This window comes from Dipodomys merriami, unplaced genomic scaffold (assembly GCF_024711535.1).
Source record: "Dipodomys merriami isolate MVZ:Mamm:240054 unplaced genomic scaffold, mDipMer1.0.p SCAF_44, whole genome shotgun sequence".
Classification (NCBI taxonomy): Eukaryota; Metazoa; Chordata; class Mammalia; order Rodentia; family Heteromyidae; genus Dipodomys; species Dipodomys merriami.
The window spans coordinates 4,436,096-4,459,379 of NW_027206002.1; the positions used below are offsets into that span (position 1 = coordinate 4,436,096).

At 52.0% G+C, this 23,284-nt stretch overlaps 1 protein-coding gene across 2 annotated transcripts in view; it reads right to left on the minus strand.

Moving 5' to 3' along the window:
• Positions 1-1,792: 1,792 nt before the first annotated feature.
• Positions 1,793-23,284, minus strand: part of Flt4 (fms related receptor tyrosine kinase 4) — a 43,368-nt gene continuing 21,876 nt past the window's right edge. The window contains exons 11-30 of one of the 2 annotated variants that reach the window (XM_069993855.1): positions 21,738-21,864; positions 20,161-20,269; positions 18,851-19,213; positions 18,152-18,298; positions 17,931-18,062; positions 17,655-17,761; positions 17,259-17,394; positions 16,535-16,639; positions 16,149-16,262; positions 15,906-15,994; positions 15,605-15,752; positions 15,323-15,417; positions 14,033-14,155; positions 12,093-12,204; positions 10,807-10,906; positions 9,783-9,888; positions 8,949-9,097; positions 7,678-7,798; positions 7,019-7,104; positions 1,793-3,753 (exon numbers count right to left, since the gene is read on the minus strand). In XM_069993855.1, coding sequence (XP_069849956.1) covers positions 3,552-3,753; positions 7,019-7,104; positions 7,678-7,798; positions 8,949-9,097; positions 9,783-9,888; positions 10,807-10,906; positions 12,093-12,204; positions 14,033-14,155; positions 15,323-15,417; positions 15,605-15,752; positions 15,906-15,994; positions 16,149-16,262; positions 16,535-16,639; positions 17,259-17,394; positions 17,655-17,761; positions 17,931-18,062; positions 18,152-18,298; positions 18,851-19,213; positions 20,161-20,269; positions 21,738-21,864 — 2,671 coding nt within the window. In that variant the 3' untranslated portion in view covers positions 1,793-3,551. Of the gene's footprint in view, positions 3,757-7,018; positions 7,105-7,677; positions 7,799-8,948; positions 9,098-9,782; positions 9,889-10,806; positions 10,907-12,092; positions 12,205-14,032; positions 14,156-15,322; positions 15,418-15,604; positions 15,753-15,905; positions 15,995-16,148; positions 16,263-16,534; positions 16,640-17,258; positions 17,395-17,654; positions 17,762-17,930; positions 18,063-18,151; positions 18,299-18,850; positions 19,214-20,160; positions 20,270-21,737; positions 21,865-23,284 lie in introns of both variants that reach the window. The other variant, XM_069993854.1, reaches the window with a different exon arrangement.

Consider the following 23,284-nt stretch of genomic DNA (forward strand, 5'->3'; position numbering starts at 1 on the left):
TTCCGGTTTTCTGGTGGTTTATTGGGGATCAGAGTCTCATGGACTTCCCTGCCTGGGCTGGCTTTGAACTGCAGTCCTCAGATCTCAGCCTCCTGAGTAGCTAGGATGACAGGCATGAGCCTCAAGAAGCTCTTGCAGCAGGACCCTTGACTTTCTCCAGCCTCAGCACAAGTAGCAGGCTGGTGACCGGCGAGGTACTTCAGGCCATGGGGCAGGCCCAGAGTAGGGGTGCTGTGAATCTCTCCCAGATGCCCTGGCTTCCCTACCTGGCACATAGAGGTGGGGTGCTTTGTTCAGGGGGTCACTATGGATCTTTGCCATCCCTCAGCCTCCTTCCTCCTTCCTCATAGCTTAGCCATCTCAGCCCTGGAGTGCTAGGCAGTGTCACCAGTGTATTGTGTTCCCTCTGCCAGTGTCTTTATCTTAGTCAATATTGATCTGGCTTTTTCAAGTACTTCCTTTTGCCCTTTCCCCATCCAGGGACCTCCTCTCTACTACCCTGCAGTAGAGAGGGTAGAAAGGTGCCATCAGCCAGGCTTCTCCCGTGTGGGCTGAGGGTCTTGGTGAGCATGATAGGAAAGCTGACCCACGTAGCTGAAGCAATGGCTGAAATTCAAAGGATGCTTTCTGCCTTCGGCCAAAACGTGCCCCAGATTCAAATAACCACGTCACCACACCCTTGCTCTTCTCGGCTATTGTTTTACAGAAGTGTCCTCTCTGGATGATGAGCCAGCAGCCGGCAATGCCAAACCAGAATGCCAACTCAGTCTCAGGGGTAGAAGCCCTGCTTTTGTTCCCAGGCTTCTCCCAGAAGGCTTCCGTGGGTCCCCAGGGCTCTAAGAGGGACCAAGGCAGCAGTGGCCAAAGAAACATGGAGTTGATTTTTACCTATTTCTGCCTGGGCATAAATAGTCCTTTCATATTCAGACTTAGATTTATTGTAGAAGCAAACACCACAAAACAAACCCCACCACAGCTGACTCTTTGAATCAGGGCTGTTCCCACCAGAACATCGAAAAGAAGGCTAGGCAACAGCAAAATCAATGTTGTAAGTATAGAGCAGAGCCCCAAAGGGGTTGGGAAGGCCCAGAAGGTGCTGTATGCAATCCAGGGCATGGGAATCTCTGGCTCTTGCCTTTTGTTAGCCTCCTGGATGCCCTAGAGAACTGGTGACCAACCTGTATAGCTAGGATGGTTGGGTCCAGTTGGTCCACGTGACAGGGCTGCTGCCCTCTAGTGGCCACCCCTGAGCTAGTGGGCCAGCCTGCTGAGGACACAACCAGACCCACAAGACACACATCCCATAAGGCTGCCACCACTCTGGTGACAGAAAGCCCTGCAAAGATTGCAAGCAGGGACCAGGCGCCCTCTGCTGTCCCCATTGGGGAATGGCAGCTGATCAGAGGATAGAAATTCACCCAGGGAACACCTCTCCTTGTTGTTTCCTTTGGTTACTCTCCCATTGGACTAGGAGGGAGATTAGATAAAAAATGTACAATTGTGTCTGGGTGCTGGTGGCTCATGTACGTCTGTAATCCTAGCTACTCAGGAGGCTGAGATCTGAGGACTGCAGTGTGAAGCCAGCTGGGGCAGGATAGTCCATGAGACTCATCCACAAGTAACCATCAGGAAACCAGAAGCGGTGCTGTGGCTCAAAGTGGTAGAGCACTAGCCTTGAGTGCAAAAAGTTCAGGAGCAGCACCCAGACCCTGAGTTCAAGCCCCATGACAGACAAGAAAAAAAAACCCACTCCAAAACAAATACAGTTGTCACTCCATTTACCATCCACTCATTGTAACTCAAAAGACTGGCATCAATTTATTATTATCTTCTGTTAAATATTTTAAATCTTTTCAGAGAACATTGTCTACAAAGGCATAGTAAGTTTTCTTCCCCAGTACATTTTTTTGGGGGGGGGTATAGTTATATGGCAGGAGGGGGAAGGGGAACACAAACAAGTGGTATACACCACAGGACAAGCTAAGTCCTGCACCCACATGGGTGGCTTTGGTCCTTTGAGTCTCTGTTAAGCCTTGATGCAAGTCCCACGTGGCTGGTGGCATGCAGAGGAAAGGGCGGGTGTGGGTGGATAACCCAACGGTCATCCCTGAATTCATGGCATCACAACACGCTCGGTAGGGAGGGTCTTCTAGCAAGTCCCTGCTCGCTGCATGGACGTCTGTCCTGCAAACGTCTTGTGGCGATGGGAGGAACCATCTCCTTGTTACTGATGGAGATGAAGATCTTCCTGTTGGGAGATGGCTGGGAGGTTTGGGCAGAGTGACTCCAGGGGGAGGGAGGGGCCTCCCGGCCCTTCCCCACTTTGAGGACAAAGATGCAAGCCCAGGCAAAGGGAAGGCAGAAAGCAGTGTCCTTAAAGGGCTACAGGCATGCCCCTGGATAGAAGAGTGCTATGGGGTAACTGTTCTCTGTGACACTCGAAGCCTTCCTCAGTGAAACCATTGGAATTTGTCTCTCTGAGAACACGGAGGTCCCCAGGAACAAGGGGAAACAAGGGGAAAGAATCACAGGGCAGCTGTAGAACGAGTTGGGTTTTAGGTTCTTGGCCAGCCAGGTGAGAGCTAAGGAGCCTTCTCAAAAAGAGACAGGTGCTAACTGAGGTGTCTGTGCTGAAGGCCTCTGACTTTGGGGGGCAAAAAGCAAACAAACAAAATCTAGATTCATGGGGCTTCCCTTCCACCTGAAGTTTTGAAAAGTAAATTCTTCACAGCAGCTGAAATAGTCTCTAACCTTCTAACTGAAAAAAATAAAAATAAAAAGGATCTGTTCTTCAGTTCTCGAGGTGGAGACTGCTTCATGCTTTGTAACTGGCTGGTCCCATACAAAAAGCTACCCCATGAGCTTCTCAGCCAATTCAGATGCCATTGAGTTCAATGTCCAACAAGGGTTGGTCCCTGGCCTGGCCACTCCCATAGTTTCATGCAGGAGAGGAACCTCCCCTACCCCACCCCGGTCCCCAACTCTTCATTGGGGTGACCTTGGGATGGAAATGTGGTATGCTCTCTTCAACGCTTGAGAGAGAGCCACCTGCTTCTAGTCCTTCTCCATGGGGATGGGCGGCCGCTGGAAAAAGGACTATAAGATGGTGGCTCAAATCTAGCTCTACCTCAATCACTCTGCAACTCTTCAGCCTCACTCACGCCCGCGCGTGTCATACAGGAATACAGAATACAGGAACCACGTGGCTCACACTCAGTGATACAAAAGAGCTACTGCAGAGGCCTTGAAGTGCCTAGCCTAGGGACCAGCTAAATGGCGGTTGAATCTGAAGGAGAGATAGAGCCAAGGGTGGCCTGGGACAGGTCTTGTGGCAGAGTTCAGGGGAGCCCTTGAACTTGACGTCCGGCTCTTCCCAGCTATAGAAGCTGTACAGAAGGAAGAGGAAACACCTCCCAGGCTGGTGTCAGGGGAGATGAATTCCCAGCCTGGATCTCCAACCCTCTTGTTCACCCTTGGCAGGGATGTCCCCTTCTTCCCCTACCCCCCAGATGTCAGAACTCAAGGGACAAGGAGGTGTTGCCAGTGTTGCCTTAGTAGCCGTTGTCTGTGAAGAAGGGCGCACCCCCCGATGGGGTGTGGCCAGCCTCCTCACACGGTTGTGAAAGCTTCCCGTACTCCGTGTTATAGAACCCCTGGCCCGCTTGTCCTGCACCCCGGTTGGTCCTCCGCCGCCTCCCCTGGAGGTCAGGGTGTGCCCGGCTGTCATCCACATCCTGGCCACGTCCTTTACAGCTGCTGAGACACAGAGGAGAAGGTCAGTAAGGCCAGCAGAGGAGACTGGAGCCGGTTCAGGCTCTGAATAGAATCGTCAAAGACACAGTTGGAGGATGGACGCCTGCTCAGAGACATTGGGAAACACCCACAGCCTGGACTTAAACCACAAGCCAGGGGAGCTGATACTCACTGGGGATCCCTCCGCCCCAAACCTAGACACAGGACCATGAAAATGTTTGACTTCATTCCCCTACCCCTGCCCCCCACAAACAACAACAACCCCTCTGCTTCATTACACTGAATGCACCTGCCTAGTTCTCATGCCACTGGTGGGGGAGTGGGGGCACTTTCTCCTGGCTCATCATGAGAAGAGCGCCCTCTGTTGCCACTTGCTGAGAGGTGCAATGTCCTGAATGAACACATTTGTGTGTGTGTGTGTGTGTGTGTGTGTGTGTGTGTGTGTCCGTCTGTCCGTCTGTCTGTCATTTCTGGATACTCTCTGGCTTCCAGGGGACCCATTTTTTCTAAAACCCAATTTTTCTGAGGTCTAGAGGACTCTCCCTGCTCATTGCTATTTTGGATATATGGCCATTCCTATGCCCAGAGGTCTCTAGCTTGCCTACCTATCTTGAGCAATCTGTTTTTTTACTCAGTTACTTAAGCCAAACACCTAAGCTGCTGCCCTTGATTTTTCTGCAGCTTTCATATCTCACAGAAAACTCAAAAAAAGAAAGAGGTGACACCCACAGACAGAATTCCTGTCCATTCTTACTACGGAAATGTCCACCGACACCTTTCCCACCCCGTGGCCTTTTGTCAGGAAGCCTACCATCATTGCAGGATCAGAAATAACATCCCCCACAACCACCCCGGCAGGTCTCTGCCTCCAGTACTGTCTCCCCAGGACCCAATCTTCAGAGAGATCCTTTAAATTAGACATGGTATGAGGACCTCCTCTGAGCACACCCTCCTGTGGCTTTCATCGCTCCTGTAATTAAACCCAGCTTCTCACCATGGCCGTGATCTCCACAGGGTTACCCCCTCCCTGCCTTGCTGATTGCCCCACCATGCTAAATCCTTAGTTCCCATGATGAATTTTCTTGGAAATAACTGATTTATTCTTGCTTTGCTTGGCACATGCCATTGAGGTAATCCTGATACTAATCTCTCTTTCTCATTCTTGCTCTCTTTCTCAAGCCAAATAGTTCTAGATATGTCTCCAGAGCTTGATATTTTCCTTGGCATCCCTCCAATATGTAGATTCAGCTCTTCTTTTATTTGTGAGTGTTATCTTGAATATAAGTTGAAGCAAGTGATTTCATTCCACTGCATTTTCCTATTCAGGGGCTCCCATGTTATAGGTATTATATATCTTCTCATCTTCTAGGTTTGATACATTCACATCTTTGTTCCCATGTTATTTTCTTCTTTTTGGGACTGTTCTCTATGACCTACGCTGTATGATTGGTTACGTTGACATTATGCTTCAGACACAGTGAGAGAATTTATTTTATTTTTCCTTCCTGCATTTAGCCATTTTGTATCTTCACAATTGTCCATTTCTATTTCTGAATTAGTTAACTTCTGATTCACGGTGCAGCTGTTGGTTTTGTGATGTATTTCTTTCTTGTTGGCACACGGTGTTAATTTTCCTTTCTGAAGAATGTCCTACTGTGACGTTTTCATTCTAATTTCCTGTGTTAGTCTTATAATAACTTCACATGGATAATGCTTATATATCTATCTATTTTTCCAAGGCATGATTATTCCTGTTGGAATTTCCTACAGCATGAATAGCAAGTTCCCCAGGCAAAAAAGGGGGCATATTTAGACAGTATCATTGTTTGAATGTGTTCCCCAAAGCTTAAATGTTGGGGATTCAGTTCCCAAGCCAACAGGTGTGTAGGGGTGGGACCTTAAAATTAGTCACGCAGTCAGGTTGCCTAACAAATCCATGTCATTACTACAAGAAAGGGTTTATCATAAAAGCAGATGGTGGCACCAATATATATATATATATATATATATATATATATATATATATATATATATATATATATATATATATATATATATATATATATATATATATATATATATATATAAACTCCCCAGCCTCCAGAATCACAGGCCTAATGAATTTCTTCTCATTACAAGTTACCCAGACTCAGGTATTTTGTCAGAGCTACATGACAGAACTGAAGGATGTGGCTTCCCAGGTTTCCTTATTCTGCCCTGTCAGACTCATCACCTTCTTCCACTCATGTTCCTCGTGGAACTGCCACTGAGGACCAGGCGGCCCTTTATCTAGGGGCTGATGGACAGCACTGGATGCTGCTATTCATCCATGATAGCCAATGATAAGCCTGGATCTCTTTTTATCTAGATCACACTGCAGTCATGCCATCTGCCATCTTGAGCGTTCACTGAAGAGCAACGCCACCCAGAAATGAGGAAGAGTTGACTCCCCATGGGAGACCCTGAGCTAGTGGAAACCAGGGGGGACCCGGACAGATAAACCCCTCCTCTTTCTCCTCACAGACTTGGAAGTGAAAAAGAACGTTTCAGTCATGCCATCTAAAGAGCAATGTGGGCATCAACTTGGTGGATATTTTCAGTAGACCTTTAACTCTTTTTTTTTTTTTTTTTTTTTTTGGTTGGTCATGGGGCTTGAACTCTGGGCCTGGGCGCTGTCCCTCAGCTCTTCAGCTCAAGACCAGCGCTCTACCACTTGAGCCACTGCGCCACTTCCTGTTTTCTGGTGGTTTATTGGAGATAGGAGTCTCATGGATTTTTCTTCCAGGGCTGGCTTTGAACCAGGATCCTCAGATCTCAGCCTTCTGAGTAGGTAGGATTACAGGCGTGCCACCACCAGCGCCCAGCCCTTTAACTCTTTCATGTTCCTTTTTCTTTTTCTTTTTTTGTCGGTCCTGGGGCTTGAACTCAGTGCTTGGGCTGTGTCCCTGAGCTTCTTTTGCCCAAGGCTAGCACTCTACCACTTGAGCCACAGTGCTACTTCTGGCTGTTTCTGAGTAGTTTATTACAGATGAATGGACTTTCCTGCATGGGCTGGCTTCGAACCATGATCTTCAGCTCTCAGCCTCCTGAGTAGCTAGGATTATAGGGGTGAGCCACCGGCACTAGTACCTGGCCACAAAAGGTGTTGAATAAGACTGACAAGACACAGTCAGTTCCCAGCTTCCCTCGCTAAACCCCGCTCAAGGATTTCCCAGCACAGGCCATGCCCAATCCTTGTAGGGGTGTAAGTTCCACAAGTTCTTACCTGAAGCTATCTTCTTGTCTATGTCTACTTTCTATCCGCTCAAACTCCTCCGAAGCCAGCACCATTCCGCTGTCTGTCTGGTTGTCCTGTGCAGAGAGAATGGACTTATGGGAAGCAGTCCTGCCAGGCAGCTGGTCTCCCTAATAAAGCCCCTTGGTGTAATGAACATAGGCTGAAAATAATAATGTGTGACATTAAAGTAAAACAGGTTCTAGTGGGGATGGGGGTGTGTGTGGGAGGGGGGAGGGAGATGGAGTTTACAACAGAGGAGTGTATGAATGAAGATGGATGAAGGGTTCAAGTAATCTGTTGCATGTATAAAAATAGAATAAACCAGGCCCTGTGTCTCACACCTGTCATCCTAGCTACTCAGGAGGCTGAGAGTAGAGGATTGTGGTTCAAAGCCAGTCTGGGCTGGAGAGTCTGTGAGACTCTTACCTCCAGTGAACCACCAGAAAATTGCAAGTGGCGCTGTGGCTCAAAGTGGTAGAGCGCTAGCCTTGAGCAAAAAGAGCTCAGAGACAGCACCCGGGCCCTGAGTTGAAGCCCCACAATTGACAAAAAAATTAGAAAATTAAAAAAAAAGATAGGTTAAAAAGATCCCTGTGCATTTCCCTCAGTCCTACTCTAAGGAACACGTCTCTCCTTCCTTCCCTTACCACCGACGCTTTATAGGTGGTAGGGGTCATGGGAAATTCTTCAAACGTCTTCATCCTGGAGGAACCCTCCGTCTGAGCCCCTCGGGCCAGGCATCCAGGAAAGGACACACAGTTGTAGTATCTGTGGGAAGAAGAGCACAGATCCTGGTCTCCTGAGAGCCGCCTCCTCTCCTCCAGAGACGGGCCTCTTGGCACGTCCTTCCATAGTAAGGAAGGGATGCCTGTGTCAGGCCTGGACCTCTCCCTGCGTCCTGCTTCAGATGCACATCCCACCACGCCAGCCCAGGACCCAGGGCGCTTCCCTGTCCTCCCTCCTCCAGGACTGTGTTTCCTTTCTGATGCAGGGGCCAGAAAAACCACCGGGAGCACCAGGAAGGCTCCAAAGTGAAGGGGAGGGGTGAGGGGCGGTGGGACGTGGCACAGAGGAGCAGCTGAGTGGCCGATCGGCCTGCTGGCCGCCCCAGGCCCGGCCCAGAATGCTCTGCCCAAGGCTCTCTCAGTGGCACAGGTGGGACAAAGCCACCTTCTGGGGTCTAAACTAGCAAGAACAAAGAGACCTCCAGCCCAGCCCTCCGGGAACTCAAGAGATGTCTCACTTCTGAATATGGGCCTAGGGGTGTCCAGCTCCCGCTCCCAGGGTTTCTGGGGGTGAACCCCGCCCCTTCAACTTGGTCCTCCAGCCAGAAAAATGGGCCTATGCTGAGTGAAAGAGGGACGTGGCTTCAGGGTACCCCTTTACGGGCTCATGTGCTGCTAGATTGCTCCTGGGGGTGGCGGTGTTGAAGGGGTGGAACCTTGAAGGGGAGGAGCTCAGGGCAAGGTAATTAGGTCCTGGGGTACTACCCTCAGGAAGGATTAATGTAGTTCTCTTGAGAGCTCTGTTAGCTCAAGACAGTGGGTTGGTATTAAGCTAGCCCCAAGTCCTTCCCTAGAGCTAAGCAGGTTACACTCTCCATTCTCTCTAGCTGAAAGGTAAGTTTTGTTTCCTCTATACAGTACCCACCCTCAGGCATTTTGTTACAGCCATGGGGAATGGACAAGGATCCCAGCAGGCAGAGAGGAGGCACAGAGGTTTAAACCTCAGACGGAGAGCCGCCAGGTTCCCTGGGTCACCAGGGCATCCCCCTAACCCCAGTGACGTCATCCAGCGTCCTCTCGCCTCACTGCAACACCGCTCTTCCTTGATGACTCAAGAAGATGAACTATACTGCTTTTCAAACCGCTTCCTCCACCAGCTCTCTTTCCCAGACCCCCCGGGGGGTGCAGCTGACCTGGCAGCCAAGCTGTGGCAATGCATGCTGGGAGGGCTGTCCTCTGCCTCGGCCTCAGCCACATGCAGGGCTGTGGTGGACGTCTGCAGGAAGCCGGCCTCCTCAGAGCTTTGGGAGCCACAGCGGGCCATGCAGTCTTGCTCCTCCTCCTGGCAGGGAGAGGGGAAAAGACCAGGTGAGAGATCGGCCTGTCTTCCTGCACTAAGGACTGGTGTGGACTCTTTTTTGTTGTTGTTGTCGGTCATGGGGCTTGAACTCCAGGCCTGGGCGCTGCCCCTCAGCTCTTCAGCTCAAGGCGAGCGCTCTACCACTTGAGCCACAGCGCCATTTCCAGTTTTCTGGTGGTTCATTGGAGACGAGTCCCATGGACTTTCCTGCTTGGGCTGGCTTTGATCCTCAGATCTCAGCCTCCTGAGTAGCTAGGATTATAGGCGTGAGTCACTGTGCCTGTTGTTGTTAAAATTTAAATAGTGTTGGTGGACTTGGGTTTGAACCCAGGGCTTTGTGTTGCTCAGCTTGCTTGCTCACAGCTGGGGCATGCTCTCAGCACAGCTTTTGGCTGTCTAATTGGAGATGGAGTCTCCCAGACTTTATTGTCTGAGCTGGCTTCAGCCTCCAATCTTCCAGGTCTCAGCTTTCTGAGTAACTAGGACTACAGGCAGGTGTCATTGGCACCTGGCTTTAGACACAAGAAAGCCAGGGAGACAGGGCTGCCTTAGAGGATACATGACCTTTGCCTGGTGGCTGAGACATGGGCAGGATTTAGAAGGGCTTGGAGGGACAGCCAGGGCCAAGACCCGGGGGTGAAGGGGTCAGGGTGGGGATGATGCTCACCTGCAGGTCCCCACTCTGAAGCAGGTCCCCTAGGATCTCCACCAACTCTGAGAAAGCAGGCCTTGCTTTGGGGTCTCCAGACCAACAGCTCAGCATGATACGGCGTCTGCAGGGTGAACGTGGCTTTTGATCTGTAGTCTGGGTGCACCCCGACCCTCCCGCCTCTCCCGATGGTTTGCCTGTGACTCGAAGGTACTCCCTGGAAAGATCATGTGCTAGATGTCATCATGAATGGGTTAATGCTGGGGTTTTGTGCAGTGGGAGTCAGGTTTCACAAAGGTCATTTAGTCTTCCAAAGACCAGGCCCTCACGCAACGAGCCTGTCCCCTCCAGCCCCTTGCCTTCTTGTCGTACTGTGTCTGCCATCCTGTGTTGCAGCCAGAAGGTCCTCACCAGAACTGGCTCATGGCTGCTGTCTTGCTCTTGAACTTCCACAGCTATGAGCTAACTAAAACCTCTTTTCCTTACAAAGTACCCAGTGTCAAGTACTTCGTTATAGGAGCACGAAGCAGACTAAGCCCATCCCTCGACCCCCCTGCTCTGCCCACCTCACGCTGGGTCTCAGCATTTGCTCCTGCCTCTCCGGGGAAACCCATCTCCAGCTGTCTTCACTCCTTTTCCAAGTCCGACCTCAGTCTCCCCTCTGGTGACCCCCCCCCCAGACGCTGTCAAGTGTCCTTAGAGCACCCAGGTTACCCCTGTTTGTACTCATCATGCTTCTGGTCATGTGACTATCTGTGTGTCCCCCCGGGACAAGGGTCAGGCCTGTGAGACTCTCTGGAGTGGAGAGGGGTTGTTAATGGCAGTCAGTGATGGAGCAAGAGGCTCTGTCTACAGCAGACCAGGCTCCGTCTCCGTAACTCCCCGACCCCACCATGGCTAAGTCCCTACCCCTCTACTTGTGCTTGACTGTTCTACACCTGTGTGCCCCTCTTCCTACCTGCCTGCCTCCTGTCCCCAGGCTCCACCCCTACCCCTCCCCCCTCCCTGGTGCCCACACATGTCTGCCAGCCAAGACACTCACATGGCGGGAGTGGCCAGCTCCGGAGCCCTCATCCGGGTACCTTCTTTCAGTCGCTGGCAGAATTCCTCATTGATCTGCACCCCAGGATATGGGGAAGCCCCTGACAGAAAAAAAAGCAGGGGTGGGGGGGGATGAGCGCCCAGGCTCAGCCTCCGTTTCCCCTTGTCCTGTTCCCTCCTGTCTTTCTCTTCCCCTCAAGGAGAAAGAAGCCCTAGGGCAGGGGTGGGGGGAGGGCAGGCTGGGTGGGTCGCTCCTTTCCTCGGGCTCTAGTTCTCCAATGGGTTAAAAGAGGACAAGGCTACTTGTTTGCTATGGGTGCCCTGAGCATCCCCTTACCCAACATATATCAGCGAGGGCTGTTAGTGGAAGCTTCAGCCTGTGGAGTCTGTGAAGCTACTTTCAACAAAGCCGCTCCTACCTCTAGCTGCGTCTCCTGATACCCTGCCCTGCCTACACCCTTCCCTTCTCCAGCAACGTGGGCCTTAGGCCTGCATGGTGCTCACTCTGAATTGCTGCCCTCTGAGACCACTGTCTCTAACCCAGTCCATTTCTCCATCCATTCAGCTGTCCATCCATCCATCTGTCCATTCATCCATCCATTCTGTCCAGTTATCTATATGTCCATCCATCCATCATCCATCCACCCGTCCACTCAATCATCTACATGTCCATTCATTCATCCATCCATCTGCTCATCCATTTGTTCATCTATCCATCCATCCATCCGTCTGTCTGTCCATCCATCTATGGCACTGGGATGGCCTGGCTTATGCTAAGTACATGCTCCATCACCACTGATCTACACCTACCCTACACCCCTCTTTGTGTAGCCCCAATCCTTCCTAGCCCCTCTGATTTATACACCTCCCCTTCATCCCCCAAGCATCCCTAGTCTCGCCTGCCCTTTTACTTGCAGTAACAGTGTGTGTCATGATGGCAACCTGGTGCTATCTCGTTTTTCTTTTCATTGCTTCCTTCCGCCTCTTATGGGGCCTTCCTGTTCCCATACATGGTTTGCATTAATTAGGTGCATTTGTTGAGAGAGCCCTAAGCTCCCACTGGGACCCACAATGAGCTAGAGGCTGACAGGGGGAGGAAGGTTTTGCTCAGGCACAGAGTCGTGGAGGTGCCAGGGTGGCCCTGATCGGAGGCAAAGGCCTGTGGGAAGCTGGGCCAGGCTGAGCAGAAGTCAACACCAGCCTCACTTGCGTCTCGCAGCTCAAGGTTTCTGCAGCAGGACACCCTCCCGCCCGTCATAAGAATAGGATACCTCATCCTCCACTTACCCAGGGAGAAAATCTCCCAGAGCAATACCCCGAAGGACCACACGTCGCTCTGTGTGGTGTACACCTTATCAAAGATGCTTTCTGGGGCCATCCACTTCAGGGGCAGCCGAGCCTAGGGGAGGGCAGAGGGAATTGTGTTCCATGAGGGACCAGGAGGGGGATGAGGGAGACACTGGGATCCCCCCACCCCAACACACATTACAGAAACACACAGCTTCCTTCTGTGTGTGGACTGAAGGTGTCTTTCCTGCCGCTGCTCTGTGACTCTCCAGTTCCTTGTTCCCTGAGGTTTCTTAGAGGAGGGAGGATGTCCTTCCTTTCTCCTCCCTCCCTCCCTCCCCCTCTTGTTTCTTCTTTCTTCTCTTTTTCTTTCTTTCTTTCCTTCTTTCTCTCTCTCTCTTTCTTTCTCCTCCCTCCCCTCCTATCACTTCCTCCATCCCTCCCTCTGTCCCTCCCTCCCTCCCTTCTTCCTTCCTCCCTCCCTCCTTCTTCCTTCCTTCCTTCCTTCCTTGTGCCAGTCCTGGAGCTTGAACTCAGGGCCTGGACACTGTCCCTGAACTTCTTGACTCAATGCAAGATTCTACCACTTCTTCCTTCCTCCCTCCCTCCTTCTTCCTTCCTTCCTTCCTTCCTTCCTTCCTTCCTTCCTTCCTTCCTTCCTTGTGCCAGTCCTGGAGCTTGAACTCAGGGCCTGGGCACTGTCCCTGAACTTCTTGACTCAATGCAAGATTCTACCACTTGAGCCACAGCTCCACTTCTGGCTTTTCAGTGGTTAATTGGGATAAGAGTCTCAAGAACTTTTCTGCCCTGAGCTGGCTTCAAACTGTGATCTCAGCCTCCTGAGTAGCAAAGATTACAGGCTCATTCTTTCCTTCCTTCCTTTCTTCCTTCCTTCCATCTGTCTTTCTTTTGTCTGCCTTTCTTTCCTTTCCTTTTTTTTTTTTTTTTAGCACAGCCCAAGCTGGTCTCAAACTGGCAGTCCTCCTGACTCAGCCTCTTTAGCGTGATGATTACCCTTGAAGCACCGCAGCCAGCTCCTGCAGCTCTGGGTCACTGGCCCCATCTCCCAAGGTGATGTGTCCCTAAATGCTTTCACCATCTACCTCAACAAACATCCTCCGTGCGCTCACCGATACCCATGTTAGAAGCAGGTGCTACTCCCGACCCTTCCCCCTGGGGCCTTTTCATGCATCCTTCCAATCACCTGTCTCTACCTGGTAGCCCTAAGTACCATTGCCCTTCCGGACTGATCTCTGCTTCCAGACCAGAACCCTCCATCTGCTCTTCCCACAGCTCTCAGAGAGAAGCTTCTAGAAATGTACCTCTGATCCCCACCCCCACCTGCCCCTACATCCCTGTGAGTTAGAAACACGGGCACGTCGCACAGAGTGGACATGCTGGGCAGGATCGCCACCATCCCGTCTCCTGGACTCATCTTACTCATTCCCCTAAGGAACCTTCTCTATCCTGTTCTCAGCCCGAACCCCCCTTCATCAGCTGTGGATCCCTGCTCAGCCTCCTGCCTCTGAGCCCTGTGATAAGACTGACACTTCCCTCAAACACAGATGGGCCAGCCTGTCCATCTCCAGACAGACAATACTCTGTAGCCCAGCCCTCAGTGTTCACCAAATGCACCGAGGCACCACGCAGAATACAACTTCCAATGGGAGGACCCGTAGTCCCTTGTTTCCATCTCTTGTCTCTAAACACAACCAAGTTGCCTTAGCTCACAGGATTACTATGCTCCTCTTAGGCTCAGTCCTTTGGACTTTGGTGGGCTCCCAGGGGCAGTGAGTCAGTCCCCCATAGCAACTGGATAGATGAGCTGGCTGACCAAGGAATCGCTGTCACCTTCAGCCAACACCACATCTGCTGCGGGACACACAGGCCTGCCGTCTCACCCTCCCACCTCTCCCCTTCTCCTGGTGGCTTGCACTCACGCTGCCCTTTCGGACATAGTCGGGGTCTTTGTAGATATCGCGGGCGAGGCCAAAGTCACAGATCTTCACTATATCGCTCTCTGACAGTAAGATGTTCCGAGCGGCCAGGTCTCTGTGGATGCACTGGGTAGGGATGAGGGGAGATCAGTGAGTGAGATGGATGAGCTCAGATCCTCAGGCCTGGAGCTCAAGCTGGGGAGGGGGGGAGCGGCGCCCAGAGGATGTCTTTGTCTTTGAGTTCTTTTGGGGGGGAAGATTTCTGTGCATCACAAGGAGAGACAGTGTGAAACAGGATAGCAGAGAAAGTCAGAAAATGGGCTGGATTCATTCCACCTGCAGCTCTGTCATGAACTAGCCAGGTGACCTAGGGACCTGTTCCTACTGATCCTAGGGGGTGAAGAAGGGACTGAACACACTTATGACATGCCAGCAGGTTTCTCACCTGCAGAGGGCCTGACAGGTGTTAAGAATCTACCTTGCGATTTCATTTAATATAATTTTCCCCCAAGTTTTCCATTTCCTTATGAATGGAACAATGTTACTCTTTCAGATGAAAGCATAGAATTCCACTGTGTGTATATATATACCACATTTTCTTGATCTATTCATCTACTGAGGGGCATTTGGGTTGGTTTTGTATCTTGGCTATGGTAAATAATGCTGCGATGAACATTGTTGTACTGGTGGCTTTGGTGTGTCCTTGTTTGTGGTCAGTTGGGTAAATTCCCAGAAGTGGGATTGGAAAAAAGTGTATTAAGTGAAGTAAGCCAGACCCAAAAAGTAAACCAGACCCAAAGAAAAGCAAGTGGCATGATCTCTCTCATTTGTAAGAACCAGAATATGTATATGATACTCTTAACAGGGGATCTCAATAACTCAAATGAAGCATATTAACATGAACTACAACTTATAGAAACAAGAGATTCTCATTAGATCCTGTATATAGTTCATTCTTTTTTTCTCTATTTTTTTTCTTTCTTCACTTCTCTTAGTTTTGAGTACCTCATGTTTTGCATAATAGACAATGCACTATGTGGAAGGAAAAGGGAATTATAGAAACAGCAGAACAATGGGTGAGCCACAGCAACATTGAGACTCACTTGACAATAAGTGGGGTATGAACATTACGACTCGGGGAGAGGGTGGGGAGGGATAAGTGGGAAATAAAGACAGCTGGGGTAACAATGATTAAAACCAAATGTATTTATTGCCTTACCTATGTAACTGTAAGCCCTCTCCCCCCACCCCCAGCTCATCACCTTTTCAATTAAAAAAAAAAAAAGAATCTACCTTACGAGAGGCCAGAAACTCCATTCCTCGGGCCACCTGGAAGCTGTAGCAGACCAGGTCTTCCATGGTGAGGGGGCTCAGCCACAGGTCCTCCACTACACAGAGGAGAGAGGCTGGGCTCAGGAGGAGCCTCCTCCATTTCTCCCATCTCCCCCTCAGCTCAGGAGGGCGCACCCACCACAAGGGGCTGGAGGGTCCCAGGCTCCGTGATCCCAGGGCACTTCATGGCCAAGGATGATCGTGCCAATCAGGCATTAAGCAAGGGAGAAGCCAGACTCTCACCTTCTTGGACAGGAGGAACCCGCCCTGCCCCTCCCTTGCCCATCAGTAGGCGGGCGAAGAGCGCTCTGTCGCTTCCGGCTCTCCTCCCATCAGTCTTGGCTCCCTCCACCATGGCGTGGAAGCGCCTTCGTTGCTCAGGAGACTTCTCCTGCGGACGCACAAAGTGATCTGGAAACGTCTTGCCTCTTTCCCTCCCCATTGGGGGGGGTCTCCCATTCCCATGCCCAGCCCACCTGCATGCCCACCAGCCTCCCTGCCCCCTGCAAAACTCCCTGCAGCTCGCTGGGGTACCCCCACTTACTGCATAAGGACTGAAGGTGTCCCTCTTGGCACGCAAGAAGTTGGAGAGATTGCCGTACTTGCAGAACTCCACTATGACCATGAGTGGGCCTAGGACGCAGGACCGTGAGCTGACCCTGCCTGCCTGCCACCAAGCCTCTCCCTCCACGGTCCCACCAGACTCCAGCCCATCCCAGGCCTAGCCATCGCAAGAATGTGGCCCCTTCCCACCTGGTTCTACGCCCAGGAGACCCCAGTTTCGTACCGCTGGGCTTGGTGCACGCCCCCAAGAGGTTGACCACGTTGAGGTGGTTGCCAATGTGGATTAGGATCTTGAGTTCAGACATCAGGGCCCGGTGTTCGCTGGCTGTGGCGCCCTCTGGAGGAGACCAGGGGGCTTAGCATGATGCGGACCCACCAGTCTCTTTCCTACAGTCCCTGCCAACCTGGATTTCCAGACACTAGTGCAGGGTCTACAGCTCATCCTCTTGGCTTCCCTGAGATACCAGCCTCAGGCTGAAGACAGCGTCTGATACTCGCCACTTTCCCACTCTGCGTAGGAGTCTAACTCTGAGCCTCAGTTTCCCTTCCCGTGCCATGAGTCTCACCCCGCACGGCAGCCCCTTCTCCCGGCTGCCTTCCCCGACACACCTTTCAGCATCTTCACAGCCACCGTGTCACAGCTGCTGCCTTTGCTGATGCCGAAAGCAGAGGCTTCCACCACCTTCCCGAAGGCCCCATGGCCTAGAACTCTCCCTGTGGAGACAGGTGAGCTGGAGGGGGTTGGGGAGGGTGGAGAAGGGTGGGCTAGCAGGGGTGACATGTCCCAAGGGCCAGGAAGGAAAGGTCAAGTGCAGGAGGGAACATGGTGTGTGTGTGTGTGTGTGTGTGTGTGTGTGTGTGTGTGTGTGTGTGTGTGTGTGTGTGTGTGTGTGTGTGTGTGTGTGTGTGTGTGTGTGTGTGTGTGTGTGTGTGTGTGTAAGGGGGGGTGGGGAACCTCTTTTGCCAAACAGGAAGCACAAAGGCAGCAGCAGGAGCGGGAGGGAGGGAGAGGACAGACAGACAGGAAGGCCTCAGCATCCTCTCTAGGCAGGTGTGATCTGTCCACCCTGCTCACAGCAGCAGGAAATGACCTTGGGGTGGGGGCAGGGGCCTGGGAACTAGAAGCCCTGGTGGTGATTCTTGGGGGGGGGTGGATTCAGGCCCAGATGGCACAGGTCAGAGCAGGTGGAGTCCAGGAGGGCCTTGTTGGCACAAGTTCTGAGAAGGGAGGCCTTTCTGGCATTCCAGTCTGTCAGGCCCAGCGGCCGCTGAAGCTGTCTCCGCCAGGCAGTGCATGATGGGTAGTGGTGGTGTGTTGGGGGTGGGGTCTCACCAAGGTGCAGCCGCTCCCGGGGGAACTCCCACTGGCTGGCGTCATAGGACAGATATTCACACTGCTCCTCCAGAGGCACCTCCCCAGGGTCCATGATGATGGACAGGTAGCCGGTCTTGATGTCCGCATGGGCCGGCTGGGTGGGGAACAGCTTATTAATTCAGGCATCCTATTGTGGCTGGAGTCAAAAACATCACCCACCATACACAAGCCCTTGCTTCAGAGATGTCAATCAAGGAAAGGAGGGACTAAGAGACTTCCTTGTTGGAATCCAGCATGGAGGACATGGAACTTTCCCAGGACAGATAGGGTATGCAAGGAGGTCTGCGGAGGATGTAGGGATGCTTAAGAGGGATCCCACGAAGAACCCCAGGAACGTCAGGGGAGGCACCTCACCCTCCTCATGTTACAGAAGATGAGGAGGAGAAGGACCCAGAAGAAGACAGCGATGACTCCGGTGCCGATGAGAATAATGATCTCCATGCTGCCTTTATCCTCGGAGCCTGAGTGGGCAGAAAGCGGGTGTTGTATGAGGGAGTAAGAAGACGGGACCTGCCGGAAATCGTGCCTTCTAGCGGGCACGACCTGTAGTGAGCTGCCCTGGAGAAGGAGCCGGTTGGGGTGGGAGGTAGGTCCAGGATTGCCTGGGGTGGGGATGGTGAGGGGTCAGACCTTCCACCGCCACGCTGGCGGACGAGTTGACGCAGCCTTTGGCGTTGCACACGCTGCAGAGATAGTGGCCAGCGTCCTCCTCACGCACCCGCTGGATACTCAACTTCTGGTTGGAGTCAGCCAGGTCGATTCCTGCCAGGGGGTGGTGGATTAAAGGTTCCAGCTTAGATGGGGTCTAGGTGCCTGGGCCTGGCTGGCCTCAGGGGCAACTTCTTCCTTACCAGATTCTTCTTCCAGCAGCCTTTCATCTTTGTACCACACAATGCTGGGCACGTGCGACCCGGCCACCGCGCATCTCATCTCCAAGGAATCGCTTACATTCACCAGGAGGTCTGTCAGGTTCTGTGTGAGCCGAGGGGCTTCCAGGGCTGGGGCAGAGATAAAGAATGATCTAGCCGGGCACTGGTGGCTCACGCTTGTAATCCTAACTACTCAGGAGGCTGAGATCTGAGGATTGTGGTTCAAAGCCACCTCGGGCAAGGAAAGTGTGTAAGACTCTTATCTCCACTGAACCACCAGAAAACTGGAAGTGGTGCTGTGGCTACAGTGGTAGAGCGCTATCCTTGAGCTGAAGAGCTGAGGGACAGTGCCCAGGCCCAGAGTTTAAGCCCCACAACTGACCAAAACAAACAAACACAACAAAACACAAAAGAATGATCTAAGCAGAAGGCATCTGGGAGTGGGGTACTCTAAGGCTGGAAACTGGGGTGAAGGGGGAAGATGGGGACCCTTGTACTAAACATGCAGAGGGGGGCTGAGCACATCTGCAGTGGGGTTGGGGTGGGGGGGAGTGTGGATGCAAAGGGGGAAGCAGTAAAGGCTAGATGAGAATCTTGACCCTCCCCCCATCCTCCTCCTCCTCCTCCTCCTCCTCCTCCTCTTGCTCCTCCTCCTGCTCCTCCCCGCCCAGCCAGCCTCACCCTGCACTGACAGGTACTTCTTGTGACAGTGTTTGTCCTGACTACGCCGGTCTTGAACCTCACACACATAATCGCCTTCGTGTTCAGGCGCCACCCGGGGGATGTTGAGGCTGAGCGTGGCATGGCGCGTCCCGGGCGTTGCCTCTTCCAGGTTGGCATCCAGAGGCGTGGCGAACAGGTGCACGTTCTTACAGTCGAGCAGGAGCGGGTTCCCGTGGGCGTCGTGCAGCGTGGACAGGTTGAGGCGGTACCAGCGCAGATGCTGGTACGTGTAGTTGTCTGCCCGGCAGCTGAGGCGCACAGACTGACCCTCTAAGGGCTCCTCAGAGGGTTCTGATTCGATACTGAAGCCATCTGGTATGGCTGTGTGGGGAGAAAAACCCCTGTGACACTCTCCAGATGTGTGCTCACCTGTCCACCTGTCCCACTGCCTGCTCCCTCCTTCCCCTGGGCCTTCCAATGCAGCAGATCTCTATCAAGGGTATGCATGGTGTTCTTTCTCATGGGTGTGCATTACGAATACCCAGGTTTTCAACCACCCAGGCCCCTTTCTTCTTCTTTCCTCCATCACTGACCCACGTGAGCTGTCTGCAGTCAGCCTCACCTCACAGGATTTCTTTCTGCCTCTCCATTTCGCTCTGCTTCTCTAGATAAGCCCCTCCTGGGCTGTTGTCTGTTTCTCTCTCAGGAGCCCAGATCAACAGGTTCTCTTGTCCCCAGACTCCGTGGAACCCTGGTCCTCTTGCTACTGACCATACCCTACCACTCTCCTCTCTCTAAAATGCTTTCTTCATTAGCTTTTTTAAAAAAAAAAAACCACTGCCACATTCTTGATAGTCATTTGTGTCTTGTCAGTGCTTTTAGGTTAACCATTGCCCCAAATATTTTCTCTGGAGGTACCCTCATCTAAACCCCTACACCCAGTGAGTGTCGACTCTCCTGGGCCTCTGAGCTTTTTGCCAGAGGTTGAAAATCAGAGAAAACTTTGGATCTTCCCTTTGGGGAGAAAATACACACATAAACCACAAGATTCCAGGGCTGAGAAGGGATGGGAGGTTGAGAGAGGTAGATGGAGCTCTAAGAAACAGAAAGGTACCCCTGAGGAAGCGACCTTCAGGACTGAAGGAGAGAAGGTGCCATTCCACCCAGCATACCAGCACCCAGGGCCCATATAGTGATTATCTCTTAATGTATCCCTCCATCCAGTCCCTTGGACCCTGGATATCTCCCTCCCCAAACTCAGCTCTTGACAATGTACCCAGTCCTGCCCAGGGGAAGGGGTCCGCCCGAGGGACAGGCTTGTCACTCACTGGTCACATAGAAGTAAATGAGCCGCTCATCCTGGCCCACCTTGTTGAAGACCACACATTTGTACATGGCAGACACGTTGGCATCTTGGATCACCAGCTTGCTCACCGTCTAGGCAGAGCACAGATATAAGAATCCATTTTTGACTTGATTTTCCCTGAGTTGGACCCTCTCCTTCTGCAAGGAGACCAATGTGCCCAATAGCAATGGCGGGCGGGCGGGTGGGGGGATGAGGAGTGGGCTTTGAAGGTGGCGATAACCAAAACTCAGAGAGACAGCATCAGGAATATGAAAGAGGAGGAGGAGACAAGGCCCTCAGAGAGAGAGAGAGAGAGAGAGAGAGAGAGAGAGAAAGAGAGAGAGAGAGAGAGAGAGAGAGAGAGAGAGAGAGAGCGCTCTTGTCTATGGTTTCAGACTGAGGCCATATTGAGGGGTTGGTTTGGAGCCAGTTTGGAAACTTTTAAGCCAGGGTTAAAATTCAGACTGTAGTCATTTCCAGGGGACACTTACTCCCTAACTAGGGTCCCTAACTGTGGTTTAATGTCAACAATTGGCCACTATGTCAATCTTTGTGATGTGCCCACCTTAATTAACCCCAGAGCACATAGCACCTCTCCCCATGTCCAGGGTAATCTCAGGGGGGAGGAAGGGTATCCTAGGTTTCCAGAAAAATTCTACCCTCAGGGAGTAAGGAACTTGAGAACTACAGAAGGAGAGAGGGCCATAGGCCCTGCCTACCCTCCTAAGACCCTCCCACCCCCACCCCAAGCCGGGCACTTCCTGGCCAGGCCTGGAACAGGAAGAGGCTCTGGAGGTGTGTAGGAAAACAGGAAGTGACTGTAGGAAGTGGGTGCCTTTGTTCAGTCCCCCTCCCCCTCCTGACTTCTTCTCAACATTGCCCCCAGGCTTGGTCCAGCAACTCAGCAGCCTTCAGTGGAGATTCAGTCAGCCCCCCAGCCCCGGCCAAAGAGCCCGGCTCCCCCCCACCCTCATATGTAAGCAGGGAAGCTGAGGTCCAGACACAGCAAAAAGACTGTGTGTGTGTGTGTGTGTGTGTGTGTGTGTGTGTGTGTGTGTGTGTGTGTGTGTGTGTGTGTGTGTGTGTGTGTGTGTGTGTGTGTGTGTGTGTGTGTGTTGTTTTGCCAGTCCTGTGTGTGTGTGTGTGTGTGTGTGTGTGTGTGTGTGTGTGTGTGTGTGTGTGTGTGTGTGTGTGTGTGTGTGTGTGTGTGTTGTTTTGCCAGTCCTGTGTGTGTGTGTGTGTGTGTGTGTGTGTGTGTGTGTGTGTGTGTGTGTGTTGTTTTGCCAGTCCTGGGGCTGGAATTCAGGGCCTGGGCACTGTCCCTGAGCTGCTTTTGCTCAAGGTTAGCACTCTACCCCTTGAGCCACAGTACCACTTCTACCTTTTTCTGTGTACGTGGTACTGGGGAATCGAACCCAGGGCTTCTTGAATGCTAGGCAAGCACTCAACTACTAAGCCACATTCCCCGCCCCTGCGATTTCCTACCTCTGCAGGCTTCGTAGAAACAGAGAAAAGAGCCCTCTTTACCTCCCTCCTTCTTTTCCTCTGGCTGCCACATACCTTATTCTTGCCCTCCACAAACTCTGTCCAGGTGTCCAGGCTCTCAATGGGATTCACAGCGTCCTGCATGGTCACCTGCCTCCAGTCCCGGCACTGTGGCATGCGATCTCGTTGCTGTCGCCGCCGGCTGCCGTAGACCAAAAAGTTCATGAACAGATCAGAGATATGGGCATCCTACACACTTGGACTACTCTGTTCCACTTTGGTTGTACCATAAAGTCCACCTTGAATTCTGCCCACCCAGTTCCGAGGTACATGTTTACACCCTATTCCAGAAAGCCTACTTTAATCTGCCTCTGATATTCTCTCTCCCTCCCCCATTCTCTTTCTCTCTCTCTCTTCTCCCCTCCCTCCCTAGCCTGTCTATAGCAGCACCTTTGTCTCCTGTTGGGATGGGGGTGGGTGCAAAAGAGGCTCTTAGCCTAGAGAGTAGCAGGTCTCCCTAAGGATCTTCCAGTTGGTACAGAGAATAATGGCGGGTCATCAGAAGGACGCGAGTTGGAAGGTGCCACAGTGTAAGAGACAACTGTAGATGCTCTTGCTGGGTCTTGTGAGTTCACTCAAAGTTCCCCAACTTTGTGACTGTGTCTTTTGAGCTGAGCTACTCTCTGTTGCAATCAACTTTACGATCTCCCTGGGCTCCAAGAAATGCCCGATTCACAGATGAACATCTTGAGATGTAGGCAAACGACCCCTCAACCATCTTAAAGAAAACAGCCCCAAATTCAGATCATCTTGTGTCTATTCTGCTTCAGTTAATAGATTCTCCAGAACTCCTCTAGGGACAAAGACTGAGCTAATGGTCAACCGGGCCTACACAGCCTTGGGACTATTTTTAACTTTCCATACCTTCCTCACCTTCCTGCCCCAATTCTCCCTATTCAACCTGAAGCCAATGTCGGTACCCCTGAAAATGGCTGAAGATGTACTCAAGTGCTGTCTTCCCATGGCTGCCACATTAATAGTTCTCTCTCTGCCCTTCACCAGGACTCGTTATTTGGCATGGCGGGAAGGCGGGGGAAAGAAGTCAGAAATCTAATCTGGGACTCCTGGACTTTGGGCCTAAAAACCCAGTTTTACCAGTATAAGTTGCATGATATGTGGTCTAGAAGATTCCCTTCTATGTCTTGGATATTTCAGGCTAGGTTGGACCTACAGGCCATTCCTGGTCTTCTCCCACTAATGGACAGAGCCAGATTCTGTGGGAGAATTCCTGGGCTCTGTCCCCCACCCCTTGGGACTGGTCGCTCCTGCTCAATGTCCTTCACTGACCCCTAGAACCTTGGAGCCTGCCGCTTACCTTGGCAGCTCTCTTATCCCCTCCATGTCTGAGTGGTCTCTGCTCTGAGTGGTCTCTGCTCTAAGTGTTCTCCCTGTGCTACCTGTACTGTTGACATTGAGCGTAGAGAAGAGGAGTTCGGGTCGGTCCACACTTGGGCTGACTCAGTTGCTGACAGCCGTGACCTTATGCAAGTTGCCTCCTTTCTCTGACTCTATTTCCTAATGTGATGTGCACTAAGATGAGCTAAAGTGTGTGAGTGTGCCTG